The 18518-nt window shown below is 37.7% G+C and overlaps 1 protein-coding gene across 5 annotated transcripts in view; it reads left to right on the top strand.

The window, feature by feature from the left end:
* ATP9B (ATPase phospholipid transporting 9B (putative)) overlaps positions 1-18518 on the top strand; it is a 123163-nt gene that overhangs the window by 46428 nt on the left and 58217 nt on the right. For all 5 annotated transcript variants that reach the window (XM_035126215.2, XM_060277934.1, XM_060277931.1 and 2 more), the window contains 4 exons: positions 991-1085; positions 8570-8650; positions 10315-10390; positions 10848-10924. In XM_035126215.2, the coding sequence (XP_034982106.2) occupies positions 991-1085; positions 8570-8650; positions 10315-10390; positions 10848-10924 (329 nt within the window). The remainder of the gene's footprint in view (positions 1-990; positions 1086-8569; positions 8651-10314; positions 10391-10847; positions 10925-18518) is intronic.

Below are 18518 nucleotides of genomic sequence, written 5' to 3' on the forward strand. Positions count from 1 at the left end.
TTAACAAAAGCACAAAGTGAGAGATGAGTGTCTTTGACCTTACCATGGGCTTCAGAATGCTCAGGCTTCTAAGAGAGCCTGTGTGGTGTAGTGGTTAAGAGCGGTAGACTCATAATCTGGGGAACCGGATTCGCGTCTCCACTCCTCCACATGCAGCTGTTGGGTGACCTTGGGCTAGTCACACTTCTCTGAAGACTCTCAGCCCCACTCACCTCACAGAGTGTTTGTTGTGGGGGAGGAAGGGAAAGGAGATTGTTAGCCGCTTTGAGACTCCTTTGGGTAGTGATAAAGCGGGATATCAAATCCAAACTCCTCTTCTGCTTCAGAGTGCTTCAAAAGCCCAGTGCGAATGCAAGCACAACGCTCACAAGCTCTGAAAAAAGGTGGTCAGATCATGCCTATAGTGCCACTGGAGTTTTGAAAGCAGTGACTTCAAGAAGTAGAGTCCCTCTGAAGGCAATAGCTTCTCTATCACACTGCTCTTCAACTGGTGGGTTGTGACGTGATCCGAGGTGGGTCATAGCAGGAGCACTACCACCAAACAAATATATGGCAAAAGATTAAGAAATAGGCCTCCAAAGGCATGTTTGGGTTTAAAGTGGGTCCTGGGTCTGAAAGGGTTGAAGATGTGTGGTCTAGCACAACTGTAGGGATGACACTTTGCCCCTCTCTCTTGAGTTGAAGGAAGAGCAGGGGAAACCATATAGTTTTGCTGGCTACCAAGGCAAGCCAGACGTGAGAATTCTAAAATGTTAACTTTGTGAAGTTTTAAAAGGTTCAGGAAACTCAAGAAAAAACTTTGCATACACATGCCTTTGGCTCCTGCACTGTGTCTATAGGAATCTTTCTGTTTGTTTCCCTGTGCCCTACTAGAATTAAGAACATTGTTGTAAGACATTTCAAAAGCAACGCTTCCATAGTTTATGTCCATTTCCATTTTAATGGGATCTAAAACATCTGTCATGTTTTTGTTTCTTTTGCATTTTTAAGGTTCATGTTTTATCCGAACTGATCAGCTAGATGGTGAAACAGACTGGAAACTAAAAGTTGCTGTCAGTTGCACACAGAGATTACCAGCTTTAGGGGTAAGCATTGTAGTTATACATTTCACTTCTTTCACTGTGCCTTATGCAGATGCATGTTATGAAGAAGTTGTGTTTAAAATTTCCAGATCAAAAAAATTGTATGTGCATAACATTGACTTTCCGTAAACAGTAAGTATATATAAAATCAGAAGTTGGAGTAGCAGCATTTACTGGAAACCCACTAATTATATTCTCTGTTACTGTATGCCTGGGTAATTAAATTTAAAGTGGTGCTTAAGGAAATATGACAAGAATTATTGTTTTAATAGTGTCAGTGTACTGAACATGCTTACAGTATTTATTGAAAGGTGGGCTTTCAAAGAGAAAATGAATGTAGAATTGGTATATACAAGCTGTTGTTTTCTAATAGTTTGTTTTTATAAATAGTGGCTGTTCATAATTATGGTTGTAAGGCACCTCAAGCATGGAATGAGTAGAATATAAATATTTTAATTTCATACTGTACAAGTTGTTACATGTTATCCTAGGGATATCTGATTTGTTTCTCAGGCATCATCCCTGCCATGCTTCATGGCTGAATGGTTTTGAAATTGGAAGAAGTTTCAAAAGCAGTTCTTAAGGTGAAATGGGGAATGGGTTCAAAAGGAAAAACCTAAAAACCCACCAAACATGTGCAAGCCTGGGATATGCTTAAGACAACAATTTTGGATTTTAGCTACAGTGTGTGTTGGTCCTGAAATACAGAATATGTACCATAAAGCTGGCTAAATGAAAGTAGTTACATTAGTCAGTTAGTTATGACATTAGTCTAACAGAAAATAACTTAGAGCATTCTTATTTACCTTCTGTGACCTGACAGCTATAGTCACCCAGATGTGCCTTCAAAAAAGATAAACTATGATCTGCTCTATTTACCTGTGTGATGAAATCCACAGTTGAAATTAACAAATTAGATTAAGGCTGAAATTATAAGCACACTCACTAAGAAGTAAGTTACATTGAAAACAGTGAGACTCCATTTTGAATAAAATATGCATCAGTTTGTGCTGAAAATATAGTTTAATATTTTAAAAAAGTGTGATGTATTTGCTACTTTGAGTCTCTACTTTTTATTTCGTGTGAAAGAATAGTATTGCTGCTTAACCCAGCAAATAGTAAATGCATTTCTGAGGTTTATTTCTGCAATAAACCCAGTAATGTGTAGCTATAGCGATGCTGCTATTTGTTTGAGACTCATATTTGTTTGAAATATATGCAGTAGCTTGAATCCAAATGATTTTTGTTTTTTGGATAGCTACCCTTTCTGGAGTTACTGCTATTGCAGAAACTATGGGAGCCATAGCATTCATTTGGTAGGGTTATTTTACATAATCAGGTATATGTGAGTACAGCCATGCTGCAAATAATAAGAGCTGCAAATACCTCAGAGGCAATTTGTCACAGGAATCGCCAAAATTTGTTAAATGACCTTAGAGGGTAATTTGTGTGGAAGAATGGAATAATGGCAGATAGTGAACCCTCTCTCTCTGTTCTGCACATCACCTTGTATCTGTGACAGAGAGGGATGCTGCAGTCCTGAACAGCATCTATGGTACCAAATAACTGAGTCAGGAGAAGGGCAGCTGAGTTGATTTTCTTAAAACAAAGATACTTAAAAGCTCTCAAATTGTGTATTTTTAACTAAACCCTATTATATGAAATGCTTCAAAATCCTTGCAGTTTATAGTTGCCACCAAAGTTCACGTGAGTCAAATATATTTAATAGTTACAGGTAGGTAGCTGTGTTCGTCTGACGTAGTCGAAACATAATAAAAAAAAAATTCCTTCCAGTAGCACCTTAGGGACCAACTAAGTTTGTCATTGGTATGAGCTTTTGTGTGCATGCACACTTAATATATTTAATAGTATAACCCAGTGCTCACGCACACACACAAATTGTGATTGTATGATTCCCTGGTTAGCATGTAAGCAAATGAATTGCATTTTGCTGAGGATGGGCTGATTCAGTTTTACAGCAATTCTTGAATGCCACCTGCTGGGCTGCTTCTAAAATGGCTGAGGAGATACTTCATGTTTTCACCTCTGCTACAGTCCATGCTCGCTGCAGTCATTGCAGCTTTGCCTGTTTAAGATCTAATCCTACTGCCACTTTCTCCTGCAGTCCACAGAACATAAAATATTCAGGCATTAGAGAAATCAGTAATTCTGTAAAAGTTTTTGTAAGGCATTTTTAATCTTTCACCCTGTATGTAGGATTGATGAGAGACAGTAGCATTTGCTGCCTACAGTTTCCTAGCTTCATCCACTGAAGTAGCAAGCAAAAGTATAGATGTCAGAGAGCTTTTCAAGTATACACGTCCTCCTATATACAAGGTGCTCATCCAAATTAATCTTATTTAATTCTGTGCCTCAACAACTCCAGTGACCTAGTCCTTAGGGAAGCACTTGACTAACCAATTCCAAATGCTTACTCATGATTCTGAGGACAGAGAGTGCCCCCACCCCTTAATGGAGAAGTGATCAAAATTAGGAAGTGGGTTTTCCAAGTCTGAAAGCTTAGCTTTCAGGAAATGTTTAACCCTCAGCAATAGGGTTTAATTTGGACTCAGGTACATTCTTAATGCCACTAACAAGGATTCAGCCCTGACCTCTGGGATAACATGTGAGGTTACTAATATAGAGAACATAAATTGTGTAAAAGTCAAGCTTTCATTGAATAAATGGTTTAAACAAGACTAGTTCTAAGTAGTCACGATTCACGTAAAAAAAAGGATACAGCTACATGTGCCCTAAAAGTATTGGGAAATTGCACTCCTTTTAATATTTAAGTAGTAGTTAAAGGAAAAGAAACAGAGCATGCATAGATGTAGACTAAGCAATATAGTCATGTAGTTAACATACACTGTCCATAACTGTCACTCATTTTGATTTCTGTAGTTATCCGATGTAAAGGATTGTATCTTGTGTTGTCATGGGCTGTCAGTTCCATCATCAATGTAGGACTGTAACCTTATCCACAGTGACACCCAGAATAAATAAACCGGTAAACCTTTAGAGCTTTCTTAAAGAACAGATGACACCACCAAAGATGATCAGTACAGATTTTGTTGTCTTCCAAAACCACTTAATGTGATCAGAGAATTAAAATTTCAACAAGTCATTTAATGATGGCTGAACTGTAAGAACTGTAACACCCAGGTTAGGTTTCTTGGTTTCATAGTCATATGTGGGATAGTGTCTTTCTGCACTGTGCATATTCTGGGATATTCTTCTCTGGCTTAAATGATCAAGGAAATTTATTAGCAGCAATGAGGTCACTGTAATTTTCAATAAATGGTGACTTGCTGATTTATATCAAAAGATCCATACAGCAGTAAACAATACCATTTACATTTAATTAGTTTTATTGAACCAGAGGCAATTTTATTTGTAATGAACTGCATGTTATGATTAAGGATGTATTTTAATGATCTTTAAGTAAGGTGAACAAATGTTGCCCTTGACCTAATAGAGGAGGTTTTTCTAAATTATTGATAACTCTAGAGTGATTTCTAAATTATTATTGTGAACTGTAGAGGAAAACATTGTCATTATTGTGCCATCATTTAGTTATTTCATGACTTATGCAAACAATTAGATCCATCCTTACAAAGCGCTTCCCTGCAAGTTAGACGGAGATGTTCAGCTAAACAACCTCTCTCTAATAATTGTTTAAATATTTTATTTCCATGATACGATGTGTTGTAAGTCCCCTTACTTTTAACTTACATTTGGAAATTCAAATGTTCTTAATTTTCTCTTGTCTAAAAACATAAGTGACGGTGCAAGAGAATCAATAAGTTTAGAAACATTATTGTTTTAGTTTTAGTTTTAAAATAAATTGCATGGTGGCAGAGGTATAGAATCAACAACATTACTCTCTCATTGGACTATTTAAAATACAGTCTGTACTAATTTTGAAGTTTGTCATGGAGGCTTTGGGTATATCATTTTTTCATGATATATAAATAGCTCTTTCCTTGCTTTTGAGACCATTTAGATGTGATGGCTATGCTGTTTCAAGGAAAACAGCAAATGTTAAAGTGATGTAGTTTGTTCACAGCTTAACCATTTCTGCAAAGCATGAGAGTATGTAAAGTAAAAAAAAACTTTCGTGCTTGGCTCACTTCATTAATAGTTTTTATTGTATTACAAGTATGTGTGTGGTATTAGTTTTCTGCTGTACTGAGACTCTTATTTTTCTGTGCACAATAAAGCACATAATAGCCTGGATTATCTAAATTGTAGGTGATAACAGATTGAGAAGAACTGAATGATGAAGATATAGGACACCACATGTGTATTAGTTTCATATGAATTATTTCTCAAGAGGCTGATGAAAACTAACTTAGAAGAACAAAAATGCACTGAATGGAAGTTTGTGTGAAAGCTTACAATAAATGGTTGATGATTTAGCATAAAAACAGATGATTTGTAATGGAAGATGTTGAAATCTGATTTGCTTTCTTAAAATATGAATAAAATATATGAGTAAGCATAAATAATTCAGCAGAATGTGAAGAAGCAGCTATGGTTAGAGTTGCATTCTTTTAAAACTAAATGGAAACATCCTGATAAATTTACTTGTTGATTATGTTAGGTACTTTTGCTGGCTTTTCTTTAAAAATGTATATAGAGAACTATATTTAATAGTCATAATCACCTTTTAATCTAACATTTATGCCTGATAGAAAATATGTGTGTTTACCAGTGCTTAGTTTTTACTGCTGATACTTTTCAAATAACCACATGTACACCTGATCCAAACACCCCTGAGCATAGCTATGCTTTTTCAACTCACACAGCTAAAAGGATGATGGGGAGGCAGGACCCCCAACTACGAAAGGGGTGTTTGCATGCTCACAAACACAACATAAGGCTATGCACCTTACATTTCAATTGTTGTTCTTTGGATCAGCATTCTTTTTTTGATTATGAATATTAATCATGTGCAGTGGGGACTTCTATGCATTGAAACTGGTTCCTGTGTTCAAATTACTACTTGCCTGGAGCGAAGGATGCAGTCAGTGGCCATTTACTGTGGTGGATATACAGCCACTTGGAAAGTGAAACATTCTCTATATTGTTTGCTTATGCAGTGAGGAGAAATTTGAATACATCATTTTAATAATAATAATAATAATAATAATAATAATAATAATAATAATAATAATAATAATTATTTTATTTATACCCCACCCTTCCCGGTTCAGAAACCTGGGCTCAGGGTGGCTAACAACAATTTTAAAACACCTAATTGTAATACAAAATAAAAGCAGCATAAAATACTGCTTTTAGAATAAAAATCTATTTGGGGGAAATCCATCCAATAAACATTAGATAGTCACCAGGGCTAGCTGGCTAAATTAGTCCTATTTGGGCCAGCAAGGAGGTCAGGGGAGAATTAGCTGTGGGGTCCCAGAGCGGATAATCTTCATAAAAGGGGGGGGGGGAGAGAAGGGAAATAAAAGATCAGGCTGAGTTCAAATTAAAGGCCAGGCAGAATAGCTCTGTCTTACAGGCCCGGAAGGAAGTTAAATCCTCTAGGGCCCTACTCTCATGGGACAGAGCATTCCAGCAGGTCAGAGCCATCACTAAAAAGGCCCTGGCCCTGGTGGAGGATAGTCTGACTTCCTTAGGGCCTGGGACCTCTAAACTATGGTTATTCATGGAGCTTAAGGTCCTCTGCAGGGCATACCAGGAGAGGCAGTCCCATAAATACAAGGGCCCCAAGCCCTCGTATTTTATTGGTTTTTCAACAAAGTGAATACAAAACTATATTCCCCATACATTTACCCCTTGCCCCTTCCTCCACATGAAACAAAGTGTTACAGGAAAACATGTCAGAGTTGTAGCTGTGATTCCAGTGGGCGCCATTGTATGTGATGTTAGTTGAATACATCAATCTGAGTAGATTGGTTTCTGGGTTAAAAAAAGGGGGGATATTTGGCAATAACAGACAGTAATGAAATATACTGATATACAAATTCACAACAGCATCTCCCACAAATAATTGTAACATCAAAGTTCATAATATAAGAACTACTGTTCCTGAGATACACACCCCAGTGTGGAAATGTTCAAGATCCCTAGAAGACACTGAGGATATGTAACTGAATAACCACAGAAATTATGAAGGTTGATAAGATCACCATATGGGCAGGGAAAATTCCATAAACAACATCTGCACCAAGGGGAACCAGGAAGTGAGAAACTACTGTGAGCCAGTGGAACCTGAGTCTCATTTTGTAAACATTTTCTATTATGGGTACAGGTATGTATTATTATTATATTGTACAGGTATTCAAAACATATATATATTGCTGTATAAATTCCTGCTTTCCTCAATAAAACAATGACTGGCAAGTATTTTGAAGAGGAAAAATATGCATATTGTATCTCTAGTGGCATTATATTTCTTGTACTTGAGTTAAGAAAGCAGAGGCAAGCTAGGCTATGTATATGCATCAGTTAGTATCTCCAGATTGTCATTTACCTTTTGATCTCCATCTGTGAAAATAAAAATGTTAAAAGGTTTGGTAGGGATTAAGGTCTAGGCATGTGCTGTTAAACACCTTTTAATATACTTTTATCTGTGAGCAATTAATTAAGTATTGGTTTTACCACAAGAAAAAATAAATGCCCAACCAATAATCATTTCCTTGTGCATAATCTGAAGTAACGTCTAGTGCACAGAGAGGGAAATTTGGTGCTATAAATTGTAATGTTGTCGTATGCTGCTTGTGCACATGTGCAGTGAGATGGAGAGGAAAGAGAGCAGCAGGGCAGTACTGATCCCTATAAGATACTTATGGGGAAGAATATTGAATTGTCACTAACTGCGTCCTTCAACTGATATGATTCTCTTTGAGGCAGTGAATACATCCATTAGCGGAAGTGGGATTCTCTGTCTGCAGCGCTGCAATCTCCTCTGAAGGCTTGAGGGACCCTTTGTTGTAGTCTCCCTGTTCCACTGACATATGCCTCTTCAAAAGCCCTTCCATCTCCTGAGAGACACCATTGGATATAACCAATTACATACATAATTTTATTTGTATGCCGCCTTTCCACAGTTCAAACCATGCTCAAGGTGGCTTACGGCATGAAAAAAATACATAGCTACAACATAACAAATGTAGCCATAAACCAGGCTTCCTCAACCTTGGCCCTCCATATGTTTTTGGCCTACAACTCCCATGATCCCTAGCTAGCAGGACCAATGATAAGGGATGATGGGAATTGTAGTCTCAAAGCATCTGGAGGGCCAAGGTTGAGGAAGCGTGCCATAAACAGTACATTAAACATCAAAAAATACAAAGACATACTGATCAATTTACACATAAATCACAACAAAATATAAAATAAATATACAAAAAACCCAACAACTCTCCAACATCCCCAACAATACCCAAGTCCCAATACCTAATTGCTGAAGGTATTCATGGCATTTTGTTACATGGATATTTCAAAATTATCTGTTTTAGGATCTTTTTTCAATCAATGCATATGTTTATGCTCAGAAGCCACAAATGGATATTCACAGCTTTGAAGGTACCTTTACACGGGTAAGTAATAATTATTACTATATCACTTTGTCCCAAGTATGTAATATAGCAAAAGAAAATGATATTTAATGCAAGTTAGCTCTGAAATTCTCAAATTGTATTTCACTAAGTGTTTTCAAGAAAGAGAATGACCAGTTAAGGTGCTATTATACACTTCTCAGAAGGGATTTAGCAACCATAGAGATGAGGATTATGCAATGTACCACCTAGAAATCAATACAGAGTGACGTTTGCAAGTCCAGAGATGTTTAGAACTTTATATGTAAGCAAAAAGATCTTAAAATTGGCTCGGTGACTAATAGGCAGTCTGCTAAGGGGGCTATTAGGCACTGCTAAGATATCTTAGCAGTGATGTGATATGGATCCAGTGAAGAAAACCACTCATCACAGCATTCTCCAAGTTCGGGTCTAAACATGAGTTCACAGTGGCCAAGCTATTTCTGTCCAGGAAAGGGAACAATTACTGAATTTATATCCTGCCCTTCCTACCAAAGGAGCCCAGGACAGGAAGTTTACATACCATCCAAAGCTGCTGATAGGCACCCTTTACTGCAGAGGTCGCCTGGCCCTCCATTGACAAAGATGGCTCCAAAAGCACTCCTAAAGGTCCTCAAGGGACGCGGGTGGCACTGCGGCCTAAACCACTGAGCCTTTTAGGCTTGCCGATCGGAAGGTCAGCAGTTCAAATCTGCGCAACAGGGTGAGCTCCCGTTACTCTGTGCCAGCTTCTGCCAACCTAGTAGTTGGAAAGCATACCAGTGCAAGTAGATAAATAGGTACCGCTGTGGCGGGAAGGTAAACACTCTTTCTGTGCGCGCTGGCACTCGTCACAGTTCTCCATGAGCCACAAGCGGTTTAGTCATGCTGGCCACACAACCCGGGAAGCTGTCTGTGGACAAACGGTGGCTCCCTTGGCCTGAAGCGAGATGAGCACTGCACCCCATAGTTGCCATTGATTGGACTTAACTGTCCAGGGGTCCTTTACCTTTACTTTACCCTAAACTGCAGACTAATGTCCCATTACCTCTGTGTCATTCTGGGACTTTGGCCCAAGTGAGCATGGTGCTGTGGCTCCAGGCTCTATTTTGAATTTTTCGCAATTCATACATGTATTGGTTTTGTGTATTTGCTGAGCGGAGTTGCAGGTAATGGGACAGGTAATCCATGGGTGGAGATGAGAGAAGACTGAAGGAGGAGCTTTTTGTTGAGCATTATTCCCATTGCTCTCTGCCCTCCATGCAAGTGGTGGGGTTTTCTGCCACCATGGGCCCCCTTTTAGTGAGGGGAATATATAATGCTTCATTCAAACCCCTCCCTGCCAACAGATGTGGAGGTTTGGATTGCTCTGTCCATCCCAGTGAAATTCACTTGATTCACATCAGTGAGACCAAATTGTTTTCAGTTAACCACTTAAATTAATTAAATTCTAGATGCAATATGTAATTCTAAACAATTTTGTATAGAAAAAAAATATTTATTATAATTTTCTCACAATTTTGTCTGATGTTTATTACCATATAAAAATCCTAACGATCTTTAAATGCTAGTCCATTATGAATGTGTGTGTATACAATATTGTTAGGGGCAATATTTCCCCATACATGCATGTAAGTATGATTATACTTTTGAAAAATAGTTTTACAAGTTGGCTTTGTTTTTAACAGGAAGACAGTGACCCAACAGTTCATGAAAGCCTAAGCATAGAAAATACATTATGGGCAAGCACAGTTGTTGCCTCAGGTAAACAATGCATACTTTATTGATGTGGAGAGAGAGTGGGAGAGACAACTGGAAAGCAGGGGGAAATACGCATTTAGACTTTATGCTATTTCACATATGAAATTATGTGTGTGGTGACCTGGAATGCAATGTTCGCGTAAGTGGGGTGGGCACTGTATAGCCTAGTGGAGAGTTCAAAAATGCTTACCTGTAGTTATTCCATACTATTAACTACCCTCAAATAGCTGTTACATTAGATACACAAGGATTCTCAAATATCCAAACAGGGGTGGGGAGAGAGTTTACATAGGCAGATAAAATATGTGAATCGAGCCCACAATATTTTATTGTAGTAGCTTTCTACATCAACAATACTCAGAGGAAAGTTTGTATTTTATGATAGCTGGATGAATAATTATATTACCATTTTTAACATTTTATTTCCTATAAACAGTTTTCTTTGTTTTATTTATTGCAGGAACAGTAATTGGTGTTGTTATTTATACTGGAAAAGAGACTCGAAGTGTAATCAACACCTCCAATCCAAAGAATAAGGTAAGCTGGTTTGATTAGAAAGAGTGCTGGACTAAAACCTTTAAAATTCTGAACACCTTTACCTTTCCTATGTATTTGTTTTTCATGCTAAAGAGAGGATTAGATTCATATATTATGATTCTCCACCAATTCAGCCAGTGCAACTGATTACTTGTCCTAAATTTTGCTTATTGTATTTATTTCTATTGAAAATAGTTTCCCATCTGTGATTTACAGTACTGCACTAGATTAGCTTTTCCATCAGTGGAACATGCTTCAATTTCTTCATTTGGTCAGCATTTCATTGGTCAGTTTTTAAATTACTTCTGTTACTCATAATTATTTTGAGCAGTGCATAAAGGTGGCATGCTTAAAACCTGGGGAATATATATCATTATGTGTTTGTTGAAAATTCAGATAAAGGGTGATCTCCAACTAAGACTTACTCAGTGTAGAGTCACTGAAATTAATGGTCTTAACTTCATTGGCTTCAACGGGTCTGCGTTGAGTGTGACTAACATTGGATTTCACCCAAAGGGTATTCAGTTATGGCCTTTATTGCAGTGTTTCTCAAGTTGGAGTGGGTCTCTTAAGGGCAACATAGGACATCACGAGTCAATGACTTACTGTACTAGCGTAAAATAAACAAGCCTTGCAGGTCTCTTGTTGAGATGTGGACCCAGTAGAAGTAGTGAGGAGAGGTGTAAGGCCCAAACAGTGGGGAAGAAGCATTGCTGAGGTTATAAGATGCTGTTCAGTTATGATTAGTGTGGCGCTTAATTTTTTTGAGGTTGGCTTTTGTGTTTGAAAAATGTTGTTTTGGGGAAACATTTAGAGCATCTGTGAAATACACCTGCTCGTAGAGCGAGTTTTCTCAGTCTGCTAATGCTACATTAGCTCCCTCCCGCCCATTTTTTTTTAATTGAGAAGATTTCTTTCTGTATTCAGCTCATCAATGATTACACAGGTTTTGGTATTCTAGATAGTGGTATTTTGTCAGGTCTAGGCCTTTGGGGGATAATAAATTATCAGTGCTAGGCCCACGACTAGAATCTAATCCTATTTCAGTCTGGTTAATAGCTTGTGTTTAGCACTAAACCTGACTTGCTCTCCCTGGTAGACCTAAGTGAGTGCAAACTGTTATTTCCTTCTAGACCTCTTAGCTCTTTAATACCATTAATTTTTCTGGTGTCCCAGACCCTACTAATTTTGGTGGTAATAAAAGAAGGATAAAAAGTTAAAGCAGTGGTGGGCTAGGAGGTACAAATTGCCCCTTACTCGATTATCAGATCAGTAACCTTGTTTAGCTCATCTGCTGAAGGGGGGGGAGCTGTTTTGGTTGCACTTGTGGCCACATCCACTGCTGGCATGCAGTCTCCAGAGGATTGCCCAAGGGTGAATACACCTCTCAGGCCAAAATATGTCATCCATCCCTATATTAAAGTCCTAAATGTCTTGGAGCCAGGGTACCAAAAATACCACCTTATACTGCACCAACCTGCCTGTCTGCTAAGATCAAGCTTTTCAGATTCATTAAGTCATAATTAATTAATTGATTAATTAATTTTGTATCCTGCCTGATTGGAGGAGGGAAATTACAGTCAAAACTATGCAGATAGCTGCTAATCCCAGGTAATAATCTTTCTAAGGACCATTAAAAAGACATTTCAGCTATCATGAGCTGAAACTTGAGATTGCCTTTTATAAATTGAACCTTTATTTTGTAGGAAGATAGTTATATCAAAAGAAGGAAGGGGAATGAAGGGGAACAAAACCCTTGGTCTTAAAAAATCAATTGTGACAGGTTGCCATTTTCATGCCATTCATAATAATAAGTTACTTAAGAGTCAGAACATAAAGAAGGAAATGATAATACAAATTGCCTAGGGTAGTTATTGCAATCCCTTGAGTGTATTGATTTGTGTTTCTAATAAAAAGATGCTTTTAAATGTGTCATTGACAAAAAGACAGGTGATATGTGCCATTATGTGAATTAGAATGCCCTATTATTATTTTAATCTGTGTAACTGCATTTTAAAATAGCACAAAACACAATCAGCACATCTATGGTGTGCACAATTATTTTCCCTCTGATGCATTGAAGTGAAATTAAAGCTTCTTCCAGAAACAATATATTATAGGTCAAAAGTAATTCATTTTTCAAGTCTTCTCACACATTGAAGTGGATAAACAATAGGGTAATCTATAACCAAAAGGCATTATCTGTTATACCATGCAATTTTATCAATAGCTGACTCTTTGGGATCTGTAACATTCTGCACTAAATCCTTATTTATAATTGTGCTTTCATAAAAGAAATCTGCACGGTGAAGAGAATAAGGAAGCTAGGGTCGTATGGGTTAAAAAGGGTTGTTGCTTTGTAATTTAACAGCTATTCTAAAAATAATTTTCAAGTGTTGCTACAGAATGCCATCAAGAAAGGATTAAATGGAACAAACAAACAAGTAAATTAGTAGCACATAGACAAGTTGGGATACAGCTTTTAGGATTATGACAACACACGCCCCGCCTTCATTTACATAATCAGCATACTTTGATATTACATCTGCTAACAATTAAAAGTTGTGTTTCTTCAGCTGAAATGTGAACATAAATAAACTTATAATTTCAGGCAGCAGTAAAGAGGCAAAATGTTAAATGCTGAAAAAACAATCATAATTAGAACAGCTGGGATGCATCATAGTTTTAGGGGAAAAGTTTAAACCAGTTCTTAAAAATGTATGGTTTTCTCATTCAGCATAGGGGAAAAAAACAGGTAACATCAAGCTTTCACTGGGTATGTATATATAAAATGTATAAAGTAGTATAATTATTTAATTCATTCTCACTTCATTCCTGCAGTTCCTTATTAGTGTGGAAACTCCACCATCCAGGTAGACTTCTTTCATTTCCTGTTTTCTTCTTTCACTTTGATTGAAGAGAGAGAAATGATGTCCCCAAATGAGAATGCACAAGAAATTGTCCCTCTTGTGACGCTGGGACTGGACTCCCCATCTTCAGGATGATGAGGCCAGGGATTTGGCAAAAAAAACAACAACCCAGGCAACATACTAAATGAGAAGCAAGAGGAGCCCAATTGTGCTGCTACCTCTCCAGCCTAAGGAGGTCACATTGGCCTGCTCTGCCCTAGTGGATCCATAGGGAGGATTTCAAAGTCACACTACATTAAATATTTTGATTAGCACAAGCTATTCAGTTTGCCAGATGGAACTATTCTCCTTCTCCTTCCCCTGTGTACTTGGTGCTGTACCTCCTATCTAAGGCTAAAACAGCATTTAGGTTCTGTGCTACAACTCTCTTCTCCCATGCCTCAGTTATGGAGTATTCAGCCTGAGTTCTGCACGGAGCTGTCCAGGATGCTGTAGAGTCTTGCCTGACCTCCATACAGCTGAAGGCATCACTCATAGAAAAATAATCGGTAAAACAGAGATTATTGGTGTGCATAGTATATCTCAGTTACTGTTCAATATAACCACTGTATGTTACATGCAATATTGAAGATTATGGAATTGAGCTAGTTAGTATCTTACAAAATTTTTAGGTCCTTACCTAGTGATACTTCTGCAAGCTCTCTGCTCATGGGAGAGCTGCTGATGGTGAGGAGGTAACAGTAGAAAATTGTCTTGTGCATGCAGAATTCGGTGGGGAAGATGTAATTCATGTTTTAATCAGTTCCTTAGTAAATTCTGAAAACTCAACGAAGGTATTCATAGGTGTCGTTGAAAATGAATGATTCTGTCTCTCCTGGTAGTTATTATGAGTTTTATCTTAAGGCACAGAGATTTACATCTGAGACTATTGTCAGATGTTTGTTTAGCAGTTTTCATTGAATAAGAAAATCATAGAATTGTAGAGTTGAAGGGACCATGAGGGTCATCTAGTCTATCCCCCTGCATTGTAGGAATCTTTTGCCCAACGTGTGGCTCAAACCCATGGCCCTGGTATGATGAGTCTCATGATGTACTGAGTTATCTCAGCTCTGATTTGCTTCATCAAGGAGGAATAGTATATGAAATTAGAATTAGTGTTCAGTGGAATTCATTTACCTCTTTTATATCTAAGTTATTTCTTTTGCCAAATTTTGGAGTGATGAGTTGATACTCTTATTTTCATTATTATATATCTTATCTTTGTAAGCAGAAGTGTGCTTTAGAAGTGCTGATCAAGAGAATAAATTTTGGGGAAGCGAGTTGCAGTTTCCTGTTACAAATTATTGGTAAAGTTTTAGGATCTGTTAATAACCAAATTCAGAAATTGAATGTTGCCAGTTTAAGTTTGCAATATAAATTGGAATTGCTTCAGAAAATGGTACCCAAACTGACAACACGTTTGAAGAATTGTTCCATAGATGTTCCTTTTCAGCCCTGTTTACCTAGTCCTCCAAAATATTTCTAGGCTGTTGCATGTGTATGGAAAAAGTTAACTCTAGAAAGCTGTGTTTAATAGTTGATTAATCATGCAGGATTTATATTCTCCTTATACTTCCTGTAGCTTCCTGTAGCTTCCCCTAAGTGTTCATTCTTGAGTCCTATAAGTTTGACTAATCCTAAAACAGTACCAGTAGCGTTGGAATAAGTAGTATGCACCTATATTTTTCTAAACCCATATAGCCAGGTAACAGGGGCCAGAAACGTCTTTTATTATTATCGTGGTATGAATTGTGACTGTAGTGAGTTATTCTGAATCTGTGTCCCCTAATCACAGGGCAGAGCTTATTTAAAATGTCTATGTTAATGGTGTGGAAAATCCAAGAAAAATTTCCATAGCACGTTTCAAGTGTAGAACCATCTAAATAAATAATGATTTCATATATAAGTATGCCGTCGCTCAATTCTGTACTCATACCTGTGTAAACAAGAAGTGTATGGATATCTTATAATTTAGAAAAGGATTTATTTTGTTTTTGTATTTTAATCACCCAGGCAACAATTTTTCTTAACTTTAAGTCAATGCTTCGTGATTTATTGCACCAATTATAAAAATTGTTTTGTAGCCTAAGGATGTAGACATTGTCGGGAAAATGCAAGGCAAAGAGGAGAATTTTCTAATGAATCCATTTAATATGCTTTTAATTCAAATGATATGAACATAAGTTTTTGCAAGGTTTTAGTATCAGTCTAAAATGATATATTTGGTTTTAAATTTTAGATTAATGTAGATATGGCAACATCAGCATTATTATAGGGTGATGGCTGTGTGCATAATATCTCATTTGTAGTCTAATCAGCTTATTATGGGGCGTTATTCCAGTCTTTAAAATGGCATTGAATTGTGCTCTTCATAATGCATGAATCAGTAATCAATCCTATTTGGATAGATATTTCTTAAAACTTAGTTCATTGGGTAAGATTGGAAACTGCCACAGCTAAAGGTCATATATAGCTGTTAATTAGCCTAAAGGGAAATTAACTGAATAAGGTTGCCTCAGTCAAACAATTCTTCAGCTGCAAGTCCTGTTTATTTCCCTGTGACATGTGCAGACACAGAGCTTTGATAATTGGGCTGTATGAAACATACAACCCAAAGTTTGTGTTTTGACTAGCATTTAGGCACATTCTTCTTCATGTAAAATGAATTGTTAATTCACAATTCTTGTCTGCTTAAACTTTGTAATAGTAGATCAAGAATATATTTGAGCTGGAAATATGTTCCTTAGTTTTGTAGATTACACCACACAAGAGATACTTTAAAAATACTCATTTATGCTTCCTCTTCAACTTTCGCACTTTCTCTTGCGTATATTAAATGCTGTCATTTTATAAAGGCTACCTTGACATTCTGTCAGCTCCCGCAGTATGCAAGAGCCAGCTAACATTAACATTTTATTTTACGGATGTGGACACATGGTGTAGTTTCAGTTTCTGAAGTGATTAAGGTAACTAGGATAGATATGTTTTAAAAAGTATAAGTAATGAATAAATTCCATGTCTGTAGCAGCTTTTGTGTGAGCCAGGGATTCCCACACAGTGGGGTTGCTGTTGCCAGCCATTATGTCTCGTTTGCAGACCTAATAAAGCAACATAAAACATAATATTGAGATTGTGCTTTGACAAAAATAATACATGGCTTAACATAGCTATTCTGGGAAGTGTTGTGTAAGCAAGAAAAGTCTTGCAATATTTGCTGGAAACTGAGGATCACCAGCACATGTCTAATTTCAGGAGGAAGAATACCAGGTACTACTTTGTTTAATACCCTACTCCATAAAACTTCAGATCAGACCTCAGCAATGTGCGGTGCACATTACTTCAGATGACCTGAGTAATATTTCTGCATGATGTTCTCCAGGTGTTGGACATCAGTCTCAGCCAGCAAGACCAATGGTTGGAGATTATTTATTTATTACATTTCTAGACTGCCCTTCATCCAAGGATCGCAGGAACAAAATACAAGTATACACCACACAAAAATACATAACACAATAACAAACAAAAACAATACCCTCCCACATAGCTTAAAAGGCCACAGATTGTTTAATTAGCCAAAGGCCTAGAAGAAGAGTTTTTTTGCTTGGCACGAAAAGATATGAAACAAGGGTGCCAGGCCAACTTTCCAGGGGAGAGAATTCCACAAGCAGGGAGCCACTGCAGAAAAGGCCCATTCTCATGTTGCCACCCTCTGGATGTCTCAAGGGGAAGGCACAGAAAGAAGAGCCTCAGGTGATCTGAGGGTCTGGATTGGCTCGTAAGCGGTGAGATGGTCCTTGAGGTATTGTGGTCCTGACCCATTGAAAGCTTAATAGGTCAAAACCAGCATTTTGAATTGGCCTCAGAAACGTAATTGGCAGCCAGTGCAGCTGGGCCAGGGTTGGTTGCTGAATTCTGCATCAGCTGAAGTTTGTGAACTGCCTTCATAGCCAGCCCCATGTAGAAAGCATCGCAGTAATCTAACCTACAGGTTACCAGAGCATAGATGACAGTTGTTGGGCTTTCCCTGTCCAGATAGAGGCACAGCTGATCCACCAGCCAAAGCTGATGGAAGGCACTCCGCGCCGCTGAGACCACCTGAGCCTTAGGTGACAGCAATGGATCCAGAAGTACCCCCAAGCTGCATACCCACTCTTTCAGAAGGAGTGTTACCACAAACAGAGCAACCTCCCATCCAGCCAGTCTGGGGGACCTCCAATTATCAGGGCCCCAATCCTAATCAGGTTTGCAAGTAGTAGTTTCAAGAATATTTTTGACATTTGGTGTTGCAGCTCATCCCTTGGGAACTAATTACCAGCTGAAATCAGCTGTGTGTGTCATGTTTAGGTACCTATTGAATATGTTTTTAAGAGAGCATTCCTTGAGTCTCACATATCTACATACCTACCTACCTACCTACCTACCTACATACGTGTGTGTGTGTGTGTGTGTGTGTGTGTGTGTGTGTGTGTTGTAGGAATTATTTTATTGATTTTACAGGTTGTAGAAATGGTTTTAATTCTTTTTAAAATCTGTATTTTAATTTTATCTTCATTTTATCTTGTAAAATAAATAATAATAAACATCCGGAAGGCACCACGTTGGTTACTCTTGATCTACTTTAATTAGAAGAAAAGGAGTTTGCATGCACATGTGCACTCTGCAAGTTCAAGCTGAAATAAAATATT

The sequence above is a fragment of the Zootoca vivipara genome, chromosome 8 (assembly GCF_963506605.1).
Source record: "Zootoca vivipara chromosome 8, rZooViv1.1, whole genome shotgun sequence".
Classification (NCBI taxonomy): Eukaryota; Metazoa; Chordata; class Lepidosauria; order Squamata; family Lacertidae; genus Zootoca; species Zootoca vivipara.